At 45.0% G+C, this 25,960-nt stretch overlaps 1 protein-coding gene across 3 annotated transcripts in view; it reads right to left on the bottom strand.

Moving 5' to 3' along the window:
* Positions 1–25,960, bottom strand: part of DOCK11 (dedicator of cytokinesis 11) — a 1,169,031-nt gene that overhangs the window by 161,149 nt on the left and 981,922 nt on the right. For all 3 annotated transcript variants that reach the window (XM_085607886.1, XM_085607887.1, XM_085607888.1), the window contains one exon: positions 14,408–14,521. In XM_085607886.1, the coding sequence (XP_085464012.1) occupies positions 14,408–14,521 (114 nt within the window). The remainder of the gene's footprint in view (positions 1–14,407; positions 14,522–25,960) is intronic.

Below are 25,960 nucleotides of genomic sequence, written 5' to 3'. Positions count from 1 at the left end.
CATGCCGGACAAGGATCTGGAATGGACCCACTCGCCCCTAGCAAAAATGCCAGCCCTGTACCTGCTTTTAATTATTTCGTTGTATATGGAACTCCAGGCCAGCTATTCGATTCCGCGCCTGTAATATTACATATGCGTCAGTAAATAAACGGCGAGTGACCGGTATGCACAGTAAATTACACATCTGTCTCGCTCAGAAAGAATAATATAAATGTGATGCTCTTCTATTACCTCCGCGCGTATGAGACGCTGCTCGCCGTATTTTGAATGTCCGTGGACTTTTGTTATTTCTCGTCCAGTAAGTTACGTCAGTTTCATCCACTCTAAAACAAACAAGATCCTCCGTGAGGAGGATAATCTTCCCAACTACATGAGCTCACAACCGCTGTGCTGACCTTACTGTGCTGACACACGGTAGTGTGTGATGTTATTCAACTGTCTATATACTTCTCTGTCATAATCTTCTATGTCCCATACCACAATTCCTCCTCCCTTGTCAGCTGGTTTTATAATTGTCAGGGGATTATTCGTAAGATTTTTTAAGGCTATCTGTTCAAATTTAGAGAAATTTGGTTTAAATGTCAAACGCTTACTGTTGAGGTAGTCAATTTCCTTTAGTATCTGATTTTCAAAAAACAGGATCTCATCGGGGATCATCTCGCTTTCAGGACAAAAGGAGGATTTGTTTTTTAATCCACTCACACTGATTTCCTGTGCTTCATTTTGTTGAGCAAAGAATACTTTTAGTCTGATTTTACGTAAAAATTGTAGTATTTCAGTCTTTGTGTCTACTGGATTTTGTAGTACTATTGGAACAAATGATAGTCCTTTTTCTAAGACTCTCATTTCCCAAGGTGTTAAAATATGTTTGGATAAGTTATAGATAGGTATCATCAAGTTATTTGGATCATTAACCTGGTCCCTATTCTTTCTTTCGGTAGGGTCTACCTTCTGTACACTCGTTGACGTGTTCGAAAAAAGTTTTGTTCTGTTGCTGGTTGGTGCATTGGAGTCCTCCATCCCCCTCGGAAACCTCTCCCCCTGCGTGCGCCTCTGTCTAAAAAACTACGAAAGAAATCATGTAAGTGTAGAGCGAACATGGCAAAATGATGTTGCCGTTTGGAATCTGGCACGCTAATAAGACCATGAAAGCAGGCGTTTTTGCATTAAGTGGCAGTTTGGAAGACAAGAGTGGGTTATTAGGTTTCAGCCTAGAGTAAGGTCAGCACAGCGGTTGTGAGCTCATGTAGTTGGGAAGATTATCCTCCTCACGGAGAATCTTGTTTGTTTTAGAGTGGATGAAACTGACGTAACTTACTGGACGAGAAATAACAAAAGTCCACGGACATTCAAAATACGGCGAGCAGCGTCTCATACGCGCGGAGGTAATAGAAGAGCATCACATTTATATTATTCTTTCTGAGCGAGACAGATGTGTAATTTACTGTGCATACCGGTCACTCGCCGTTTATTTACTGACGCATATGTAATATTACAGGCGCGGAATCGAATAGCTGGCCTGGAGTTCCATATACAACGAAATAATTAAAAGCAGGTACAGGGCTGGCATTTTTGCTAGGGGCGAGTGGGTCCATTCCAGATCCTTGTCCGGCATGTCTTCACAGGTACCTCCAGGTGGGGACTGTATCGAACCACGCACCCCCTGTCGTAACACCAGTTATGTGTTGGATTATGTGCGGTGTTTGGTGTCTCACATTGTTCTAGTCTTGAGTCCTTCCGAGCACTGCATGGGCAAATTGGGGACAGTTGTATTGAATGGGTGTGATAGTGATTTGTTTTTTTATTTTTTGTAGACAGTTTGCAACCCCCGTCCTGAGGAAGCCAAATAATAGAAGGCTGAAACGCGTCGACCCATTTATTCATGAGGAGTCCACAGATTTAGAAATTAATGGTTCTGGCGCTTACATAAAAGCTTTAAAGAGGAGTAGAACCTCTGACGCCAAGAGGACGACCTCTGAATGTATTACTGCAAAAAGTAGTATACATCGTTTTGAGCAAGAATTAGGGGAATGTATATGTTGTGTATATAAAATGTGTTATATGTTTGATGAAGTTGTATATAGAGGTGTTTGGAGAATTTTTGTTTTTGTATGTCCAAATGTATAATAACCTGTATATATTTTGTGTAGTTTTCATGGATGTCTATTGAGAGATTCGCTTCTGAAAAATTATCCAAAAATTGGTGATATAAGTAAATATTTTTACCAAGATAATTTATTGTTTCTTGTGTATAATTTAATAAGAGATTAATCCCCCCTAGCCCCCCACCCCTCCTTTTGCTATATATTATGAGTGTAACTGCTGGTTATTTTCTATGTGCCTGTACCTGTGCATGAGTGTGAAAATGTTGAATTGGTACTAGTGTCTGTGTGTGCTTTTGTGTGCAAGTGGACTTCTCTATGAGAGTACCTTTGTCGTACTTTAATCTTTGGGACCGCGTAGGGGACAGGGCCCTACCCCTGTCTATCTTGGTATTAGCAAACCGCAAATGGTAAATGCGGCATGTACGAGTGCTTTATATATCGTTCTAGCTATGTATGCACTGTGTACACGTTATTCTGCTTCAACTACGCGGGTTCCATTTTGGAAGCAGTGGCCATCTTGTCATTGCCCTCACATAGGCTATAATGGAGTAAATACGGGCCTCACAGTACATGGGCTTTCCCTCTGACTTCTCTGTGACCTGGGCAGCTGGCTCTGCTGCCCCAGGTCAAACCGGTCTCACGAGCTCCCCTTCCTCCGTCCACCTGTGATTAGCATCAGGGCTTGACCCGTCATAAAACCCTTTCATTCTACACAATCCTCCGGCTAATCTCTTTCACACCTGCTTGTTCCTGCTTTATGACTTGTTTCCCAAAACAGGAGATGCTCATGTTTATTGGGGGGTCTATTGACATCAAATGTGGGATCTGAACCTTACTGTGTAAATCATTGTGGGCTGGCCGAACTGGATTGTGGGATGGTCATCATGACTCTGCTTTTTCGTTTGTAATGTATACTTGTAATGGCCATATCGTAAACCAAGGAATGTGTGCCTGGAGCATGATATTTTGTACTTAAGGAGAAGCCCGTTCCTATGATTTTCAGCAGTCTCCTGAGAACATACACGCTGTTGTACTTCTAGGATACCTGTAATTGGTCTGCAGCCAATAAATGAATCTTTGACTTCACCCAGAAGACTCTGTGTTTCTGTAGGTCTGGAACAGGGTGAACCCAGAAGTCATAGGGTGTGTGCCCCTGCACCGCTGGGTCTAAAATACCCAGTACTTCAGTTTGGCGCCCAACTCGGGACGATTTCAGCGGTACCAGTCCAAGCCAGAGGTTCGTGAGGAGCTTCGTGTGGAAATTCCGGAGGAAGGCCGCCACTTCATCGACCCCTGCATGTCGACGTGGTCCGAAAGTCTTTTCTGCGAGGTTCTCCGCGTCCCGACGGCTACGAAGGACTGCTGCCCTGATTAATCGACCTGTTTTGGACCCTTGACGAATTTGAGAGAGCGAAACAATCGAGAGAGTCTTCTGGTGACGCCATCGATCAACAATATTCAGTTAAGTATAAGTAGAGCGTCTCCCATTTGTTTTGGTATCCTTCGGGATCATTTGAATTGGTACTTTGGAGTTTGCAAACGCCAAAGCCAGAGGACTCGTGTATTCACGAGAATATCGTAATCGATAATCCTTTGACGTTTGGATCTAGACTAGTGAGCAAAGATGCCTGGTTCTAGATTATTTGGTAGATTATTCTGTTTGGGTGGTGGAAAAGATTTCCAGCTAGAGGAATCATGTCCGGTTCCTCCGGTTGGAACTCCAACTTATGAGCTCTATGTAAAACATGGCGTAGGCCCCATTGCATATAACGAAGTATGGATCCACTACACCAGGAAAGATGGTGTTTTAAAATGGCCCCAAAATGGTAGTTTTGATACCGATATTTTAGATAATTTGGAAATTAAATTGTTTAAGAAGAAAGCCCGGCCGGCGATGTTTGACTCTTTCCGCTTATGGCGAAAGGAAGCCAAACAGAAGGAAATTAAGTTAGCGAAAAAGAATAAGAGAGAGAAAGGTATGACAGTAATGCAAGCAGCTGTACAATTTAAAGACAATGAAGAGGAGCAGATGAGTGAGCAATTGCATAGGCAGCGCAAGTTAGGGATTGACAAATGTTACCCAGCTTTACCACATTCTAAGCAGAATGAGTTAGAAGAAAAGGAGAAAGATCCCCTGATGTCACATTTGTTGAGTTCGCCACCCCCGTATGCTCAGAATGCCACGGCACCTCCCCAGCTTGTAAATATGCCACCTCCAGTGAATATACTGCAAGCCTTGCCGCTACCGCCAGTTGCTTTGCAGCCGGCTCTTATCCATGTAGCGCAGCCCTCTCAAGGACCGCCAGTTGTGCTTCCAACTGCCCCCGCACTTCCTGCGACTTTGCCTAATACAGCAGCTGCCTCCCCTGACACTCTTCCTTCCACCACTCCAGTACCTGTCTCTACATCCTCTTTTCTTCCCTCTGTTTTTCCCCCTGTTTTCGCCTCAGCTTCTCCTTCAGCGCGACAGCGCTTAGCTAATGTGGTTACTACATTAATGTCGCCTCTCTTTGAGTCATCTGGTGCGACTCCTGGTTTACAGCGTAAGCAGTTGCGTAGCCAATTGCCTAACCCTGACGAGAAAAAGGTAATAGATAACATGGCGCGTAGATGGATTGTTTTCCCTTCACTGTATGATGTGGAATCAGTTGTCAACGTTTTCCATCAGTGGGATGCCCCAAAACAGAGATATGTGTTCGAGAAAATGTGCGAAATTCTCTGTGAAGAATTGGAGGATAGTGGTAAAAATCCGAACCCGCAGGAGTTGTGTAGAGTGAGGTTCGATTTTGGAACTGGTATAATTGTGGACCGCGAGGTAGATAAAGCAGTTGCGGTTGTATTGTCCTTCAGGAATGATGAGTGTCAACAGTCATTGTTTGAACAAGATGTCCTTGTAGGAAAAAAGGTAAAAGCGCGACAATACCCCATGAGAGAAGTTCCCCCGGTATGGAAGGAAGCGGTTGTGCCGGTGGTAACCCCGCTGTGGCAGCACATTTCCAGCGTGTTTGGGTGCATGTTCCATGGAAGCGCTCTGAGGTGTTAGCGCTTAAGCAGTCCTTGCCTGATCCCCGTAAAAACCCAGCAGGTTATTATAAAGAGTTGTCACAGACGGCAGGGTCATGCGTTATGAATCTGGCCGACATAGACATGTTGTTTGGTAATGTTGTTCCACAGCCTCTATGGGGATCAATTCGTAATGTAGATCACGATGCAGAACTAGGGGACACATGGGCTAACATTATTGCTGCTGATGCTAGACAAACTGGTGGTGCGAAACCAGAACCTTTAGTAGCTGAACTGCCTGGTAGAATCATTACGTATATGAAGACAATAATGCCTGCAATGCGCGTAAATTGGGACAAGTTATCTGCATGCAAGCAGAAGAAAGATGAGACAGTGTCAGACTTCTTTACTAGGTTTGAAGAAACATTTATTGACCACAGTGGGCAGGATATGAGTACTGAGGGTGGCCAACGGTTATTTGTGGATAAGTTTGTGCAGAATCTACTCCCTGACCTGTGTAAAAAGTTAAAAGATTCAGAAAGTTCTTGGGCTGTTTCTTCTTCAGCGCAAATACTGGCTACTGCACAGTATTATGAAAATAGAGATAAAGACGAGAAAGATAGAACAGAGAAGAAAACGAAGGAACTAAAGACAAAGGTCCTTTTACAGCAGGCCTATCCGCCACGTGGAGGTCAGAATAATTATAGGCAACCCCAAGGTGTCTATCACCAACCCCAACAATTCCAGAACAACCAGCAAATGAACGGGTATTATCAACCACGTGTCCCTGTAGGTCCCAACCAATGTTCATACTGCAAAGAGGAAGGTCATTATAAATATAGTTGCCCTAAATTAATGCAGCGGAACGGTAATGCGTATGGCGCAAGAGGTAGGGGTGGTCAGCAAGCTCCTAGAGGCAGAGGGCGTGGAAATGCTCCCCAGAATGCGCGTCCTCTGCCGCCTCAAAGTACCATCAATAGCTTTGATCAGCAAGCTAACGCGACTAGTAATACGGCCCAGTATTATAATAATGATTATTATGCAGAGGACGGTGATGCAGAAAGTAATGATTACTAGGACAGCCATAGACAGAGAGAGGGAGTTGTTTCAGTGCCAGTGGATCAGAGTGGACCGTATGTTGAGGTGACTACAGCAAATGTAACGGAGCCTTTTCTGCTAGACACTGGTGCTGCAAAGAGTTCAATCATGCATTCAAAACTCCCTGGCGCACCTTTGTCTGGCGATATAAATGTTTCAGTAGGTTTTTCTGGCGCCCCAGTTAGGAACCCGATTTCCAGTCCCATGTCACTTTCTGTTGGACCTTGCGAACTGAAAGCACCCCTGATTCTGACAACAGGTTGTGGTGAGAATTTGCTGGGATTAGATTTGTTGAAAAGATTGCATGCTACACTGTATTGTTCTCCTTCAGGAGTACAACTTACATTAGGCAAGAAAGTGATTTCCCCAATGTACTTGTCTAAAAATACAATGCCACCTGAATTGTCATCCCTTCCAGATGCCCTTTGGGCTACTGGTCCCAATGATGTGGGCCTCTTGGAGATACCACCATATGTGGTGACTTTAAAGGCTAATGTCAGACTGCCACGTATTCCCCAGTACAAGATCTCTAACGAAGGCCAGAAAGCATTGTTAGACATTGTCAGCGACTTGATTCATAAGGGCGTGATTGAAGAGACAAGAGGCAACGTTTGCAATAGTCCGATTTTACCTGTCTTAAAACGAACGGATCCTTCACAGCCACCTGTTTACAGATTTGTGATTGATCTTAGAGAGGTTAATAAGATTGTTGTGCCACAGTTTCCGGTTGTCCCTGATATAACTGCCTTGTTAACGATGATTCCAGCCTCTGCTGCATGGTTTTCAGTGATTGATTTAAAGAATGCTTTCTTTAGCATCCCAATTGCGGAAGAGAGCAGAGACATTTTTGGTTTTAGTCTGGGAGGCTGAAGCTTCCGCTTCAAACGCGCCCCCCAGGGCTACTGTGAGAGTCCATCCATATACAGTCAAGCTTTGAAAGCGCAGCTTGATGCACTTGTTTTACCTAGTGGCGCTATCCTGATTCAGTACGTGGACGATTTACTGATCGCCGCGGATACTGAACAAATCTGCAAAGAAGCCACATTGTCACTGTTGCGCCATTTATCTGCTTTCCATCACAAAGTGTCTCTCTCTAAGCTGCAATATTGTCGACAAGAAGTGACCTACTTAGGTCATCTCTTATCGAAGGAGGGAAGGAAACTGACCCCAGAAAGAATTCAAGCCATTGCACAGTTGAGTGTGCCAAAAACACAGAGAGAAGTGCGTGCTTTCTTGGGCATCACTTCATACTGTAGGCATTGGATCCCTAGTTTTTCTTTGTTGGCAAAACCTTTGTTAGCCTTAACATGCAAAGACACACCGAATCCTATCCCATGGTCTGAAGAGTGCCAGAGAAGTTTTGTGGAATTGCGTAATGCATTATGTTCAGCACCTGTGTTGGGTACCCCTGACTACAGTAAGCCTTTTACATTGTATGTTCACGAGAAAGATGGATGTGCGTTGTCAGTGTTAACACAGCCTTTTGGCGACAGACCGCGCCCATGCGCATATTTTTCATCAACCTTGGACCCTGTAGCGAGGGCATTGCCAAGCTGTCTGAGAGCGACAGCTGCTGCAGCAATGTCTATCCGACAATCTGCTGGTTTGGTAATGGACAATACATTGATTGTTATGGTTCCACACGCAGTAGACACATTATTAAATAGAACCAAGACACAACACTTGACTAGTGCGCGATTATCAGGTTATGAGCTTACACTGTTAGCAAATCACATACACATAAAAAGATGCAATACGCTGAATCCAGCTACATTGTTGCCAATTCCAGCAGACTCAGATGAGATTGAGCAACATGACTGTCTGTTCAGAACAGAAGAAGAGACGAAAGGGAGAGTAGATCTAAAAGATACTCCCCTGACTGAGTGTGATGGCACTTTATGGGTGGATGGTTCATGTTTCAAACTCCCTAATGGTGACACGACTGCTGCATATGCTATCACGACTTTGCACACGGTCGTGGAAACTGCACGAGTGCCACATAATTCGGCCCAAGCAGCGGAATTAATCGCCCTCACGAGAGCATGTGTGTTGTCTGAAGGAATGAGAGTGAATATATACACAGATAGCCAGTACGCCTTTGGCGTGGCTCATAATTTTGGGCGACTGTGGAAAGAGCGTGGGTTCCTAACATCGCATGGAGCTAAAATTCAGAATGGCAAGTTGGTGAATGATCTCCTTGAGTCACTGACCCTACCGTTGCAAGTTGCGATCATGAAATGCAGTGCGCACAGGAAAGTCACAGATGATGTTGGACGTGGGAATGCGTTTGCTGATGAGACCGCGAAAGAAACAGCACAGAATGTGAAGACTAGAATGTATGTTGCAGGCCCCGCAAGATGGGTTAATGATGTGGGAATGTGTGAGAACACAATAGAGAGTGTGAAGTCGCTTCAAGCTGAAGCCACAGAGGAAGAGTTAAGCAAGTGGAGAGAAAGTATGGGTAAGTTGGATGAGAATGGTTGTTGGATTGATCTGACAGAACATAGGCGATGGTTATTGCCTGATGCATATGTGCTTCCAGTGGTTACTATGGCACATGGAATGGCACATATCAGTACGAAAGGTATAAGCAAGTTGTTGGCTCCAGTATGGCAGAATGTTGGGATTCCCAAGTGTGCAGAGAATGTGGTCAAGAATTGCATAGTATGCTTGAAGTACAACCCTGGTAGGGGAACCCCAACTCCAGCTGGTCACTTTGCACCCCCATCATGTCCATTTGAAGTTTTGCAGCTGGACTTTATTCACATGGAAAGATGCAACAATCTGAAATATGTACTGGTGGTTGTTTGTGCTTTCTCAAAATGGATAGAGGCTTATCCTCTGAAAGATAACACTGCCCTATCCACAGCCAAAGCCCTTGTGAAGGAATTTTTCCCTAGGTTTGGGATGCCAAGAATGGTGTGGTGTGATAACGGAAGTCAGTTTGTGGGTAAAGTGATGAAGAACGTATGTGAAGGGCTAGGGATAAAGCAGAAGTTCCACGCTGCAAATCACCCCCAATCAGCTGGATTAGTAGAACGCTACAATGGAGCCTTAAAGCTCAAGCTGGCCAAAATCCAGGCGAGCACCGGTCTTAAATGGCCTGACGCTCTGCCTTTAGCACTCCTGTCCACCAGAATGACCATACACTCACGAGTGGGACTTAGCCCTTACGAGGTTGTTTTTGGCCGCCCGGCCAACGTATGGGGTGTACCGAGGCCTACGAAGTTCAGTGAGATAGAGCATCCAGTACTGCTCGATTACCTGCATGATTTGACTGTTAAACTGCGTGTTTTGCACCAACAGGTACATGATACTCTCCCTCAAGCTTCTGAACCTCCTGGACACCCTATCAACCCTGGCTCGTGGGTGCTAGTCCGAAATTTCCAGCGTAAGAGCAACGACGAGCCTCGCTGGATCGGCCCTCACCTTGTATTCCTGTCAACAAGGTCAGCGGTGCGAGTAAAAGGGAAGAAACACTGGATCCATGGTACCCACTGTAAAGTAGTCCCCTTGCCTCTGCCATATGACCAGTGGGTCAAGGAGGGTATCGCCGACTCTGAGACAGACACTGTACCTCGTTTTGTACCATTCAGTGACGCACGCCTAAAAGACACAGTTTCAGACCAAGAGAGTGACAATATTCTGCAGGAAGCTGTGCCACCATCAAATCAATTGGACACCATTGAGCCTGAACTTTTGTTTCAAGACCAAACAGCACCTGGCCGTCTCCGCTATAATTTGAGACCTAGGCCCATGGACAAATAAAGATTTCCTCACTATTTCCTTTTTAACATTTTTGCTCTCCCATCTGAAGGACTTTCTTGATTTTTGTTTTTCGAACCACCATCCGGGTTCTGCCGCAGGGTCGCGGTGCCAAGACTTTGGGGTACAGGCCGAAGACGTTAGGTCAACGGTTCTGGTTGGTCTAGGGCGTTTCCCTGGACTGACAGGCGTACTCCTTAGCAGAAGAAACTCATCCGCCGCGAGCGGCCCGAGTAGAGGATGGAGTTTTTTAAGATGGAGAGACCGATTGAGGAAATGAACTTTAACGCAAGGATGTGTAGAATTGTAAAAAGTAAATGTTTTGTATTTTTGTGCCTTTTTACACTGTGTAGTATCATGATGTTTATTGTAGGATTTGTGTTTTTCTCCGCTCAAAAGCCCATTACACCCACTGAACAGCCTATACCTCTTTCTACCGCCTCCTCTCACTCTTTTCACCCTTTGCCTGAGCACGAACAGACCAGACGATCAGAGTTCGTAAATAACTCGTTTATCCAGCTCTTGCACCAGCACCAACTAGTAATGAATACGACCAATTGCTGGGTGTGTGGGTTAATGCCACATACCATTAACAAGGGTATTCCCTACCTGGTGCTGCCGTATAGTTACAATGGATCGTCATGGGCATTCCAGACCATGTTTCTCTATGCTCTAGATACATACTCCCCTCGCCAACCGCGTTCCATCAGACCTATCACCAATAATAAGGCTTTGATAAAAGGAGTTGCTGATATGAGTAGGGATATCGATGCATACTCATCCATTCCCAAAGAAGAGCTGAGGCCTTATGTAGGATGGAACGCGACGGGGTATAGTATTAGTCTGGGTGAAAGACAGCGAAAAATCTCATCTCCAATCTGGGTCGTACCCCACATGGGTCGGTTCTGCTTACAGGGTAATGGTCAGAATCCTAGAGCTCTACTGGGAAGAAGTGACTGTACTGAAACGTACACTTTCCCGTCACAGTTTTCCCCTGCGTTTTTGGCTGCCAAGGGCACATATTTCATCTGTAATGACCGAGCATATACATGGCTGCCCCCTGATTTCTCGGGCACATGTTATATTGCGAACTTGCTACCGCCGACATTTACTGCTGCCTCTGACTATCACAAGACCAGAGTTGTGAGAGGCGTGATTAGTAAGGAAGACACTGCGGGTCAGGAAGCGGGAGACTTCTTCTTGGGTTTCCTGCCGTTTTGGGGACCTATGGTGAATAGTAGGAACCTGAGACAGCTGACTCGTGTGGTTGAATCCACTGTTAATGTAACGGCTGGTGCCCTTGGTAATCTGACAGCTGAGCTCCAAGCGGATCGCCTTATGACTTTACAGAACCGCATGGTTCTAGACGTTATTCTTGCAGACCGCGGTGGGGTATGCAAGGTCATCCAATCCAGTTGCTGCATTTTCATACCAGATAATGCTCCAACAGTGTATCAAGCCATCTCCAAACTCCATAAAATATCTGAATCCATACACGTGGATAAGGGAGATTGGTCACTGGTGGGGTGGTTCTGGGAATTGATATCTGCCTGGGGTTGGAAAGTTCTGATGGTCATTGGAATGATCTTAGCCATTCTTTTCCTGTTCTGTCTGTGCATACAGTGTGCTCCTGCGATATGTGGTCTCTGTGCTACCTTATGTGTAAGGAAACCTGTATCGAGGGACGAGCTAAGTAATAGGATGATGCTACAGCAACATCTCCATGACTTTGTGAACATTGACCTAGACTCGGATTAAGATGAGTATAGTGATTGCCTATGTAAGGGCAAAAGGAGGGTCTGTCGTACTTTAATCTTTGGGACCGCGTAGGGGACAGGGCCCTACCCCTGTCTATCTTGGTATTAGCAAACCGCAAATGGTAAATGCGGCATGTACGAGTGCTTTATATATCGTTCTAGCTATGTATGCACTGTGTACACGTTATTCTGCTTCAACTACGCGGGTTCCATTTTGGAAGCAGTGGCCATCTTGTCATTGCCCTCACATAGGCTATAATGGAGTAAATACGGGCCTCACAGTACATGGGCTTTCCCTCTGACTTCTCTGTGACCTGGGCAGCTGGCTCTGCTGCCCCAGGTCAAACCGGTCTCACGAGCTCCCCTTCCTCCGTCCACTTGTGATTAGCATCAGGGCTTGACCCGTCATAAAACCCTTTCATTCTACACAATCCTCCGGCTAATCTCTTTCACACCTGCTTGTTCCTGCTTTATGACTTGTTTCCCAAAACAGGAGATGCTCATGTTTATTGGGGGGTCTATTGACATCAAATGTGGGATCTGAACCTTACTGTGTAAATCATTGTGGGCTGGCCGAACTGGAATGTGGGATGGTCATCATGACTCTGCTTTTTCGTTTGTAATGTATACTTGTAATGGCCATATCGTAAACCAAGGAATGTGTGCCTGGAGCATGATATTTTGTACTTAAGGAGAAGCCCGTTCCTATGATTTTCAGCAGTCTCCTGAGAACATACACGCTGTTGTACTTCTAGGATACCTGTAATTGGTCTGCAGCCAATAAATGAATCTTTGACTTCACCCAGAAAACTCTGTGTTTCTGTAGGTCTGGAACAGGGTGAACCCAGAAGTCATAGGGTGTGTGCCCCTGCACCGCTGGGTCTAAAATACCCAGTACTTCACCTTTGAACATGCATGCATTACGTGCCTACATGTGCCCATGCCTATTTGTGACTTTGTATGTTTTAGTAGGCCAGAGTGTACCCATGTGTACAAGCATGCTTCTCTGAACCTCTGTGTGTATGCTTGTTTGTGAGTCCAACTGATATGCAGCTTGAAGTGTGACTTCTGTGAACGAACCTGGTCACCCCCACATTCCATGATGCTCTGTGTTGGAAAACACAGGTTGTTTTCCCCAAATAGGCACATTTTTTCCGCAACCCAGACCAAGGAGAGCCGTGTCAGCAAGCAGGCCCAGAGCAGCTGGAAGCACGAAAATGCTTGCGGGTGTAGGAGCCGTGCCAGAAACAGCCAAAGACCAAGGCAAGGAGAGAGGACGGGACAAGGGCAGGAGAGCAACGCAGTAGCTGGAATGAGGAAGAGGAGAAGATAAAGCAACATGAGCAGTGACGGAATGCGACTAGAAGAGCGTGGAGGGCGTGGGAATATGTATAACTATATATAATATAAATTTAAATCAATATATATATATTTTTTTAAACAAGTGGGTGGGGAAGAAGGAAAGCCACACCTTGCGCGGAGGGTGGGGGAAGGGTTTGAGGGAGAAACAAGCGTCGGCAATGCAAATAGGTCTGGTTTATGAATCCACTATCATTCAAGACCTACAAATACATGTACGCTAATGAGTGCCCTAGTTCTATGTATGCTGCTGCCAAAGAAAAACGGCAGCAATTGTTTTGTTATCTAAGAAGGTTTAATAGCATTGCAATATCATGTGTGTGCCCCTGTAAATTAAACCCCAGGCAGCTGGGTAAATGAACAAAATGATTATGGCTGGGTGGAGGTCTAGCACTTTTTGTGGAAGCGTACAAGTTCTGCCCAATCAAAACATGTATTCCTGGCTCCCAACATGGAGGCGGATGCTCACATAATTGTCAGGCTTCAGCTGTGCTGTCATGCCAGACCATAAAAACGTAGTTCCCTAAATGAAAGCAGCATCAGCAGTGGAAGGAAACAAGACAACTAATCAAACCACTGTGAGACCACAGTGCTTCTGGGAGGGTAAAACACATGAATAAGGAGGCAAGCCACCGACTAAGAAGGAGGGAACTGAGATAGACAACAGAGACATCCATTCATGAGCAATGAGCTGACCCATGTATGTAATTTATTGGAAAAAAAGTCTCCAAAAGACAACTAAAGTTGTCTGTAGTCAAGACCGAAAAATGATTCTTGCTATTCAAATCCTGACCAGCAATTAGTGTATTCAACAACTATGTTTCTATTCTGTGATGCATGTTAAAATATGCATGTAACAAAATAACACATTACACAAGCAGCTGTTCTCTGAACTCATCCAAACAAAATCTACTATTTAATTCAGAACATCAGAATGGCCTTGGCTGTGGAATGGACTCCAAGTGGATATCAGCGATGGAAATTACATTACAGGTTTGCCAGCCAAAACAACATTTTTTTGTGAAGTGATCCAGTCCTGAGCAGTGATATTGGCTAAATAACTAAGAGAATATAAATAGATACATTAAGTAGCAGAATTTGAGGGAGACCTATATTAGACATGCACTGGAATATGTCTTTTGTAATAGCCATTTCAATATTTTCCTTAATTAAAACTTTACTACCAAAAATTATAATATAGGTAAACTGAATACGGTTACAATTCTGATACATTTGATATGATCATCAAATGTATTCTCCAATGAAAGATGATGATGTTCACCATGCATATTTCGAATGAAACACATGCACATTACTTACTTGTCCATAAAAGGCTACCCTGAAAAATGTGCCTAAAAGACGTTTCCCAGTGTGCATGACCTCCAGAATTTTGGTATATGCTCCGTGAAGCGTCCTGTAGAGCTGTGTAAGTTTCTGGAAAAGAGGAAGTAGTAGAAATTCTTCTTTTACATATTTCAACAAAACATACTGGATAAATTCAACACATGTATGCGTTCTATTATCAAGGACAAGCTGTAGAACAATAATTAAGAAACTTCATCCATTGCAAGAAAAAGGACTGGGCATGATGACGTGTAATCTTCTCCAAAAGACAAAAATTCTGGTATGCCAACTAAAGTAAGACTTTTAGAGATATAACTGCAAAAATGGTGAACCACAGGTACTGCAACACACTCTCATAGAAAACAATGGAGGGAGGGAAATAAAATGACACACTATTAGATTTAAAGTTAAATAAATGAAATTCTAGATATATATTTTAAGTGATAAAATTATCATATAATCATTGACCATTTCTTAAAAAATAAATAAACTTTATTTAAAAACAAAGGAATAAACTTCAAAACTTTAAACAAATGTTTTAAACGTTTTTGAATTAAATATACACCTTTTAACAAGGCCTAATAAATATTTAGTAAAAATAAGAATAGTAGTGTGGATGAACATTTTTTCAATATATTGTTTTATATGTATAGGAAGGTATACACGAAATCAGAGGTACTTGGCAATGTTTTCTCAGGGGTCAAAATGTATGGTATGCGGTGTAATTGACAGCTGCATTGGTACTAGCAAAAAAATGTGCATGGTGGACTGAGTCACAAAGCCCAGTTCAAGAACTTTCGACAACATCACCCTCCCTTAAATCAGGTCCCTAGTTTCTTTAGGAGATATAGGTCTGAACAGACAAAGAGTTTATTAAGTGTGATTAATGTAATAATAATAATAATAATATGTTATTTCAATCCCTTTAACGATTCCTGAAAAGCAGCCTTGGGGGCTTACGGTCACTACTCTTGGTGAAGACAATGGGAATGACTTGGCCAGCCACTTGGAATTCAAACAGTATTAGGACACCAGCAGTATCCACCACAATTTCTGCAAAGTATGCATCTACTGCCCTGTGACAAAGAGAAAAGGCCTTACAGTCTATTGCCTTCTAAAAAAGGCTCACTTAAGTTAGTGAGCGCTTTAAAAAACAATAGTACACTGAGGTGGCTATACACCTGCACCCCATGCTAGATGCAGTCCATTGTTTAGGTTTTAGGCCTAGCGGCAGGGGTATTTACATATAGTCATAGCTTTGCCACTTTACAAAAACAGGCGGGTACAAAAGGGTTGAAAAGACTGTATTCACAATGTGGACATGTTCCCTATTTCTCTATGAAGGTGCCGATGACACCCAGCTAGTTATTGCCTTTTCAAAAAAATGCTGTGTTAATCTTTTGAAATTTAAAGAGGACCTGTTAGCCATTTCTGACTGGATGACAGCAAACTGCTTACAACTAAATGCTGCGAAGTCAGAAATTCTCGTGTTGGGGATGGATAGTGCCCTCTGGTCTGAACAGTGGTGGCCTGACAGACTAAAACCTGCACCACTGCCTAAAAAGGCAGTAAAGAATTTAGGGTTCTGGATTGACAGTGAGCTGTCATTCGATGCTCAATCCAAGGCCTTAGCAGGATCCTGTTTTGGTCTCCTTAGAGGGCTGAAACCTTTACTTGGCTACTTTGCACCTAAAATTCACTAAACTATTCTCCAGGCCACAATTTTATCAAGGCTGGACTACAGTAACTCGCTATACTTAGGAGCCAATAAATCCTGTATTGTTCGCCTCCAAAGAATCCAGAATGCAGCAGCTCGCGCCTTGCTAGCACTTCCTAAGTCATGTTCGGTTGCGAACCTCCTGCCCAAGCTCCACTGGCTGCCGATAGATATAAAATTCATTTTAAGTCTCTGTGTGTGGCCCATAAAATCTTCTCACGAGAAGGGCTGCCTATTCTAGCTGATCTGCTGGCTTACTATGTGCCAAATCACCCCTTGCGCTCGGCTAGCTCTGGTCTGTATTCCCCGTTTTGAGAGAACTAGAGCTGGTGGTCGTTCTTTCAGGGTTAAGGCAGCCCACCTTTGGAATTCCATTCCAACCTCAATTAGAGGACTTCAGAACCATTTGGCGTTTCGAAAGGCATTAAAGACCTGGCTTTTCCCAGCGTAGGATGTATTTTTTTTTTGTATGTCCCTGAGTGGTTCACTAGCTTGTTCTTAGGTAGCGCTGGGACGCCCCGTCACTGGGGCAGCTATGCGCTGTATACATCCGAATAATAATAATAAATAATAATAATAAGGGCATTCTTTGGGCCTCACCATGGACACCACCTCCACCCTGCTTGCGGTGCAGTAAGCAAGCTGGAAACAATGGAACCAGAAGAATTGAGTTCTAATCCAGCTTCTCCATGTGACAAATGGCAAACTCTGTGTACTAATCATGATATGAACTTGTTCTCCTGCTCCTACGTTTGCAAAGATAGGAATTACTGGGTTTCACAGAAGTGAACAAGTTGGTAAGAATCAAAATGTGCAAATGGTTTCACAGTACTTGTTGCAGTGCAATGAGGGTGATTCAGACTCATCTCAATGACGGTGCCTGAGGGGGGGAGAAAGAATACGTGCTTGGCACATCTCTGGAGGTAGTCAGGTCCATTTGTTGATGGAAAAGTGGAAGGTAATGATATTACATTGCTAGTGGACACTGGTGCTACCTGTTCTACTGTAAGAGCAGCAGAAATTCCAATCCTACCCTTCTCGGGAGAAACTATCCAAGTTGTAGGAGTCTCCAATAAGCATATCAAAACCCCAATCACAAAGCCAATAGAAGTTCATATTGGAAGATTCAGAGACATGCATCGATTCGTGGTATGTGATACAAGTATGGTGAACCTTTTAGGGAGAGATTTGCTTTGCAAGATGAACTGTAGCATCTATTGTACACCAGATGGTATTGCTTTCCAAACACCAGATGAGGATGTTGCGTTTAAACTGATGTTAGCGAAGCAAGGGACAGAAGTGGATGAGTTGTTTTCACTTCTCACTGAGGAAAATTTGCCTGCAGAGTTGAGAGATACAGTAAGGTCTGATGTGTGGGATTTTACAGGAAAAGAGATTGGCCTGATGAAAGGTGTGGATCCTATTCAGGTTACAGTGAAACCGGGTGCAACATTTCCTAACACACCACAGTACAAAATGAGTCCTGAAATAACAGCAGGAGTTAGTCCTTTGATTGATCAAATGATTGAGCAGGGTATTTTAAGAGAAATACTAAGCAGTCCATGTAATTCACCTTTTATGGGAATTAAAAAGCCAAGTGGAAAATATAGGATATTACAAGATCTACGTAAAATTAATAAGATTGTGGTACCCTATTGTCCAATAGTGCAAAATCCAGCAATGATTCTTTATCAAATTCCCAGTGATGCATAATGGTACAAAGTAATTGATCTGTGTCAAGCATTTTTCTCGATCCCTTTACATCCGGATAGCCAGTATTTATTTGCTTTCCGGTTCGGAGACCGTGTTTTGGCATGGTGCTGAGGTCCTCAAGGGTACACAAAGAGTCCTTCGATTTCTAATCAGATCTTGAAAAAGTGTTTGGAGACTTTGATAATGCCAGAATAATCAGTTTTGGTTCAATACCTTGATGATCTACTGGTGGCATCAAAAACACGAGAGGCATGTGTGACAGATACAATTGCCTTACTTAACCATTTGGCAGAAGGTGGGCATAGAGTGTCACCAGGAAAATTACAATTTTACAAACAGGAGGTCCAATATTTGGGACACAAAATAGAGAAGGGAGTCAGGAAGGTGACGCGGAATGGATCAGAGTGATTCAACAAATAAGTCCTCCTAAGACTCAGAAAGAGGTTCAAATGTTTTTGGGAATGGTTGGATACCGCAGACTGTGGATCAGTGGTTTCTCACTGTTTGCAAAACCTCTACAGAGGTTAACACACAAAGATGTAACTGACCAGATTGAGTTGAATGATGAAAGCATGAAAGCTTTTATTGAGTTGCGAGACAGTCTTTGTCCGGCACCTGCATTAGGAATGCCAGACTATACAAAGGACTTTGCGTTTTACTGTTGTTAAAGAGATGGTTGTGCACTTTCAGTTTTAACCCAAAAACATGGCACGACGTCCAGTAACATATTTTTCTGCTTCTTTGGATTCAGTGATTGCAGCGTTATCAGGCTGTTTGATAGCAATGGCTGCTACTTGTGTGAGTCTGGAACGGATCACTGACAGAATATCGACGGACCGAATATCGACCTACAAGAATATCGAGTACAGAATATTGATGGATTACTATCTTGCCAATTTTTTAGCCTGAAATTGGTATCATAGAACCTGACTTTAAAATTTAAGAGGTCTGAAAGTCTTAAAGTTAATTGCAAATTTTCATTTGTGGACGTTATGTTATAGAATTGGTGATACATCTGCAACTTTTGCCCAACGAGGTTTGGACTCTAACATTATTTCCAATCATACTTCAGTAACTGTTGAGCACCCTCTTGTATACAAATCTACTGAATTGTACAACAAACTGAAAGTGATATTTACCTGCAAGTTCTTACCTTCTATTCCGAGCAAAATATAATCTCAGACTAGTTACAAGAGGACTTTTGTGTAGCATCTGTAGATGGAGAATCCGAAGGAGATGTTGTGTAACCACGTACCAGGAACATGCAGAGACAGGTAGGTGATCGCTTATCCTTTATTTGTATTCTGTGTCAGTGCGCACAGGCACGTCTGGTCTCAGGCCCACGCAGCACCACACTGCCCGCCTCCACTCCATGACAGAAAATGGTGTCCGGTTGCTGTCCCCTCCCACGACTGGGTGCAGGGTCCTAGTGTCCTCTGCCCCAGGTCACAACATCTCCCCCTTTGTGAAAGAAAGAAAAATAAAGACCGAAGAGAGAGAGAGAGAGAGAGAGAGAGGAAGAGAGAAAGAGAGAGAGAGATGGTGTTTTCTGACCCCACCATTACATTTCCTCAATCAGTCTCTTGGGCCTTCGGCTCACTCTCCTTGGGCATGACCCTTCTGTCCCTTAGTTTGGTATCTCTTCTTGTCTCTCGCTGTGGTGTGGCATTCTTCCCATGCTGTCCATAACGTCCTCTTTGTCATGTGTTGAATTGCTCTTCAATGCTGTATCTCCTCCGTCCTCATCTGATGTCTTGAGCCCCTTGAAATGTGAGCTATTTCTGGTGATCCGGTAGGGGCCCGAAGCAGCTGTTATCTTTGGCCCTTTGACATTTATTATTGTCAGCAGTTCATCTGAGAAAGAACTGTCTGATTTTCTTGCTTGTCGTTGGCGCACCAGAACTGAGTCCCCTTGCCTCAGTTTGGATGATGTGGCATGTCTCCTGGTGTCCGCATATAGTTTCATTTTTTTTGCTTCCTGATCTCTTGGTGCAATGCTATTGTGTTCTGGTGGCTCTTTTGCCTCCAGCTGGAGCAATCTTGTCCTTCTTGTCTTTCCCACGACTAGTTCCGCTGGGCATCGTCCCGTGGAGCTGTGAGGGGTGTTTTGGTAGCCTCTTAATATTTTACTGAGTGCCTGGCCTATAGAGATCTGTGCCAGTTTTGCTCTTTTGACTGCTTTTTTGATGTTTCCCATGCATCTTTCCACCATGCCGTTTGCTTGTGGCCACAGGGGTTTTATCTTCCGGCAGTGAATGCCCAGGTAGACCATGAATTTGCAAAACTACTCTCCTGAGAAGGGAGGCCCATTGCCTGTCTTCATTGTTTGTGGGGAGCCCCAGGCTGCAAAAATGCCATCCAGTATCGGCAACGTTGCAGTGGCTGATGTTGACGAGACGTGTTGTACTATGGGAAACCTGTAGTAAGTAGTTGCCAGTGTCCAATGGCCCATAGAATTCAGTTGCCAACGTTGTCCACACTGCCCGTGGAAGCTTTGACATCCGTAGCTGTTCTGGCTTTGTGGGCCATCCCGTTTGCGTAGGTGACAGTTTAGGATGGTGTCTTCCACCAGTTGATCCAAGCCTGGGAACCATACTCTTTCCCGTAGCATCTTTTTTGTTGCTACTATGCCTCTGTGGGACTCATGTGCCAGGTTTACAGCCTGCCCCGCTGCAATGCTTTTGGCATTACTATCCTTGTTCCTCTTACTATGATTTCTCATTCCGTTTCCTAAAGTTCCTCTTGTATGTATTTGAATGCCAGCATTTCTTCCCTGCTCACTCCATCTTCCATGGGGCTGTTGTTGTTTACGTGTCTCCATCTTTGCTGTTGTGTTGTTGAGCTGGGGTTATTGCTTGGGAATTGTTGGGGGAACAGTTGATGGAACTACTATTTTTAAAAGTTTTAATTATTGCACCCACAATTGCTGCTAGAACTGCACTAAAGTTTTACTAAAAGCTTACCTTGCACCCAAACTGCTTTTTACTCGTTGCGTGTATTGCTGGACACTTCCTGCCTACGGCAGTGCCTTCACGCTGATTGGTTGGTCCTCAGCCAATCAGAGCCCAGTCCGGGAGGAGCCTGTTGAGCCCCCGAGGCATTTAATGAACGCCGCAGCGCAGATGCGCGGCACGACTGAACTAGGGGTATTGCTTGGGAATTGTTGGGGGAACGGTTGTTGGAACTACTATTTTTAAAAGTTTTAATGATTGCACCCACAATTGCAGCTAGAACTGCACTTTAAAAAAAGTTTTACTACAAGCGTACCCTGCACTCAAACTGCTTTTTACTCGTTGTGTATATCGTTGGACACTTCCTGCCTACGGCAGTGCCTTCGCGCTGATTGGTTGGTCCTCAGCCAATCAGAGCCCAGCCCGGGAGGAGCCTGTTGAGCCCCCGAGGCATTTAATGAATAGGCATTTAATGAATGCAGCGGGACCGCGCAGCGGGCGCACATCTGGTGTGCCTAGGGCAAGCCCGTCTGCGCCCGTCCACGCCTGGACGTCGCCAGAAGCCAGGGACTCTGCCTCACCTAAGGCACAGAGACTAGCCTACTCCCATGAAGCATTACTTGCCTTACAAGGCGTGGGTGCTTTTGAGACTCACGGTTGGGCCCCAGAGAATTGCTCCACCCTCTGTGGACAATGTACCTTTGGGATTAACCCTGCTGGGTACCCTACACTCTCAGGGCCTAGGGCTCAGACATATACCATTCTGAGTGTCAACTGCCGATCCCTGACTAAACACCACACTGAGGTGTTCGACCTCCTTCAGGAGCAGTCACCTGAGGTCCTCTTTGTAACGGAAACCTGGCTCTCCGAGGCCCCTGTGGCTATACCAGCACTAGCCCTCCCCGTAGGTTATGTAATATGCAGTCTAAATAGAACAGGGGGGAGAGGGGGCAGTATTGCGATTATCTATAAAACAGTCCACTTGTGTAGCCTTATCCCCCAAGACATACCGGACTGTGAGAGTGCGCTCTTCAAAATCACACTAAGTGCAAATTTCACTTTCTCTGGCCTACTCATTTATCGCCCACCTGGTCCATCTAAAACTTTTAGAGAAGACCCGGTGAATACTATCACGGTACTTGCACTCCAGACTGCCAATTTTAATATTATTTGTGACCTGAACCTCCATCTAGAGATGCTGGAATCCCCAGACATTTTAAGTTTCCTTGGGGATTTGGCAACATGGCAATTGACTCAATTGGTCCCGGGCTCTACTCATATCGCTGGGCATCTCCTTGACCCGATTTTTTCAAACCTCGAGTCATTGGAAGTCCAAGCACCCCTCCCTATGATCTGAACAGATCACTTTCTCATCTTAACGCGGCTAACGCTAGCCGGTCCTAAGTCCCAGCCAAATCAGCACCCTTCACTGAAACGGCCTTGGCACAAACTTGACCAGGAGGCTTTCCTCACAGCCTTGAGCACACAGCCGCTGGATAAAGCTGTTAATATGGCAGAGGCCGATGCGCTCTTGGAAAGGTGGGTAACCCAAGCACTGGACACTTGTATCCCACTCAAACTCACTAGGCCTGGGCTAAAAATCCGTTCCGCTCGCGGAAATTGCGATAATTTGACATTTTCACGTTCCGCAGAGAGCGCGAAAAAGTAAAAATTTCCGCAACCCGCATTTTACCGGAATTTTTTGCTTGCTCGCGCTGTAAAATAATACATTCTTGCGATCGCCTTACCTGAATCCCCGCGTTCGGCGACAAGTTTTCCTGATCCGGTCACGTTCTCCACGAGATGTTGGATTGTTGGTAGCCATTTGCGCTGTCTCGCGACAGTTCGCGCCCGCAGTACCATCATTCGTCACGCGATCACGTCTTTCTTCTCACGATCATGCACCGCGAGACAAGTGAAAACAAGATGGCTGCACCCGCGAGCAACCGCATGGGTAAGTTGGCGAGCCGCGACCACGCAGAACATACCGCGAACGGGCGGGAAAAAAACTTCTGCATCTTCGCGATATTTCCACGTGTTTGTTGGGTTTTTGAACATTTCCGTGATAATTTGCGAAAGTGAATTTCGCAAATTCCGCCCACCCCTAAAACTCACCCACTCTAAAGGTGCTCGGGCTAACGCCTGGTTCAATGAGGACCTGACCCTAGCCAAGAAGAATTGTAAGGTTCTGGAAAGAGTATGGAGTCATTCATATGATTCCCAGGCTAAATTACAGTACAGATCAGCAATCAAGTCTTACCATAAATTGGTGTGTAAAACTAGGGCAGCTCACTACTCCAGCCTGCTCACTACAAGTAATAATCGCAGCAAAACCATATTCTCCCTTTTGAAGGATTTGGTTACCGCTCCCTTGGCATCACGCAGCACTATATCTTCCAGCCGACAATGTGAAGAGCTGGCAAATTTCTTTCTGGAGAAGGTGGAACGTATCTACCATAATTTTAACCACGGCGTAACACCCAACTTCACCGGGAGGAACATGTACATAGGCCCTGGGATCGTCCCTCTCACGTCACTTCCAACTATTCATCTTAAAGACTGGGAGGCACTGGTGGTCAAAATAAAATCAGGATCTCTAGATGACCCCTTAAGGCCTGACGCCTTTCGAAAAGTTCAACAGGGCCTCCTGTCTGAGTGTCTGGTGCTGCACAATCTATCCCTTGCTTCGGCGATGGTTCCAAAATCCTGGAATCATGCAAAAGTGGTCCCCTAAATCGGAAAACTATAGTCCAATCTCGTTTCCATTTTTATCCAAAATCTTGGAAGCTCATGTGAATTCGACTTAAACTCACTTCCTGGAAGCTAATTCCATACTGGATAGCTCCCAGAATGGTTTCCGACCACGATATAGTACCGAGTCTGCACTGCTGACGGTTGTGGAACAACTGCGGTCCACCTTGGATGCCGGCAGAACCTCGGCTCTGGTTCTGTTGGATCTGAGTGCGGCTTTCGACACGGTCTTCCATGAAATCCTGCTTCTCTGTCTGGAGGAGAAAGGGGTCAGCAACAAAGCCTTATCGTGGTTCTCCTCCTTTTTGGCCGATTGGACTTTCCAAGTAATAACTCCCCCTTTTGCCTCCCATGTTCACCCACTCCGTTGCGGGGTTCCACAGGGATCAGCATTGAGCCCCATGCTTTTTAATGTCTCTATGAGCCCACTGGCGCGGATGGCGAAAGCATGGGGAATCTCCTTAGTGTCATACAGAGATGACACCCAATTGGTGATCACCCTGTCAAACAATCCTAACCAGGATAGGGCGAAATTTAAAGAAGACATATCGGCCATTGCAGAGTGGATGACAGCAAACTTCTTGCAGCTGAACTCCGCTAAACCGGAGATTCTCCTGGTTGACAAAGACTCCCATCACTGGGACAATGAATGGTTGGCCTCCTGCCTTTGGAGCTCCTCCTGCCCCTAAATCAGCGGTGAGAAATATGGGGATTATGTTCGACAAAGATCTTAACTTTGAGACGCATGCCAAATCAGTGGCCGGGAAATGGTTCGGGCTACTTCGTCGCCTTAAGCCGATACTTAGTCTGTTTGACGCCCAAATGCGGCAGCAGATCATTCAAGCCTCCATACTGGCCCGATTAGACTATTGCAATGTGCTTCTTCTGGGCTCTAATAAGTCGGTGATTAACCGATTGCAGCAGGTCCAGAACGCTGCATCACGTGCCATCTTTGCCCTCCCCAAGTACAGCCATGCCTCCAAACCTCCTGCACCGCCTGCATTGGCTGCCCCTTGAACATCGAGTTCGTTTCAAGGCACTCTGTACTACGCACAAGAGTCTGACAGGTATCGGGCCAGAAATCCTGAACTTGCAAACATGCTTCTTGCAAGAATTCCATGTATATGAAGGTCCAGATCTGGCGGTTGCTCCTTCAGGCGGCTGGCCCCGCCTTATGGAATTCGCTCCCTCTACACATCCGTAGCAATTCTGACCACCAGGCCTTCAGAAGGCTTGTGAAGACTTGGCTCTTCTCTCAATGCTAACTCCTCGCCTGCTCACCACTTCGTCTTGCTTCAGCCCTGGGAGGCCTCATTGCCGAGGCAGCCATGTGCTCTACAAGTATTCTAATCTAATCTAATTTGACGGCTTTCCTTGTTGTCTCTCGTTCCAGCTCTTCAATTGTTATTGGCGCAGGAGTGTTCTGCCTTAACACAAAATTTAGGTACTCTTATACCATGGATGTGTTTTCTGGTGCCTACGGTAGGGGTGCCGTGACATGTAGTCAGCTAGGTTGTGTTCCTTTCCCGGCTTGTGAAGTTATAGTCCATCAGTCTTATTCCCCACCTTTCAATGTGTGGTGGTATCTTTGCGTTCCCATATATTGTCACTAGGGCTTGGTGGTCAGTTACAATGGTGAAAGGTTTTCTGTAGATGAACATGTGGTAATGTTCACACGCCCATAATACTGCTAGACTTTCCTTCTCTGGGTGTGAGTATGCCCTTTCAATGTCCGATAAGCTTTTGCTCGTGTATGCGACAATTTGCCTGGGCGAGTCACTTCCAGGTGTGTATTGTGCTAGGATTGTTCCTAACCCTACCGGGCTGGCATCAACAGTGAGCTCAGTGCATAGCGATGGGTCAAAATAAGCAAGATGATCTACAGACGTTACTGCGTGTCTCATGGCCTCAAATGCCCTGCCACATTCATGTGTCCAGAGAAATTTCTGACCCTGGTTCGTTAGGTCCCAAAGGAGTGTGCTCACTGTGGCAAAGTCTTTTATGTATCGAGCACAGTAGCCTGATAACCCAAGGAATGAACTCACTTCTGCTACTTCGGTTGGAGGCCTGGCTTTTTCCAGTGTTTCCACTTGGATGGGATCTGGCCTCATTCTTTTTTTGAAAAGATGTGTCCAAAGAATACTAGTTCCTGTTTCCCCAGTTCACACTTGTCTTCATTTAAAGTCAGGCCTGCTTGTTCCAATTGGTTGCAGACCTCACATAGGGCCTTGTCGTGCTCCTCATCTGGGCGACCAAACACCAGGATGTCATCACTGTAATTCGTTCTTTACAGGCCTGATCACTTGCCTTATGATCTCTTGAAATATCTCTGCTGCTGATGATATTCCAAAACGTAGTCGCTTGTAGTGAAAGAGACCCATATGGGTGGAGAATGTT

This window comes from Triturus cristatus, chromosome 5_2, assembly GCF_964204655.1.
Source record: "Triturus cristatus chromosome 5_2, aTriCri1.1, whole genome shotgun sequence".
NCBI classification, from domain to species: Eukaryota; Metazoa; Chordata; class Amphibia; order Caudata; family Salamandridae; genus Triturus; species Triturus cristatus.
The sequence above is the reverse complement of the archived record's forward strand: the minus strand, read 5'-3'. Positions and strand labels throughout refer to the sequence as shown.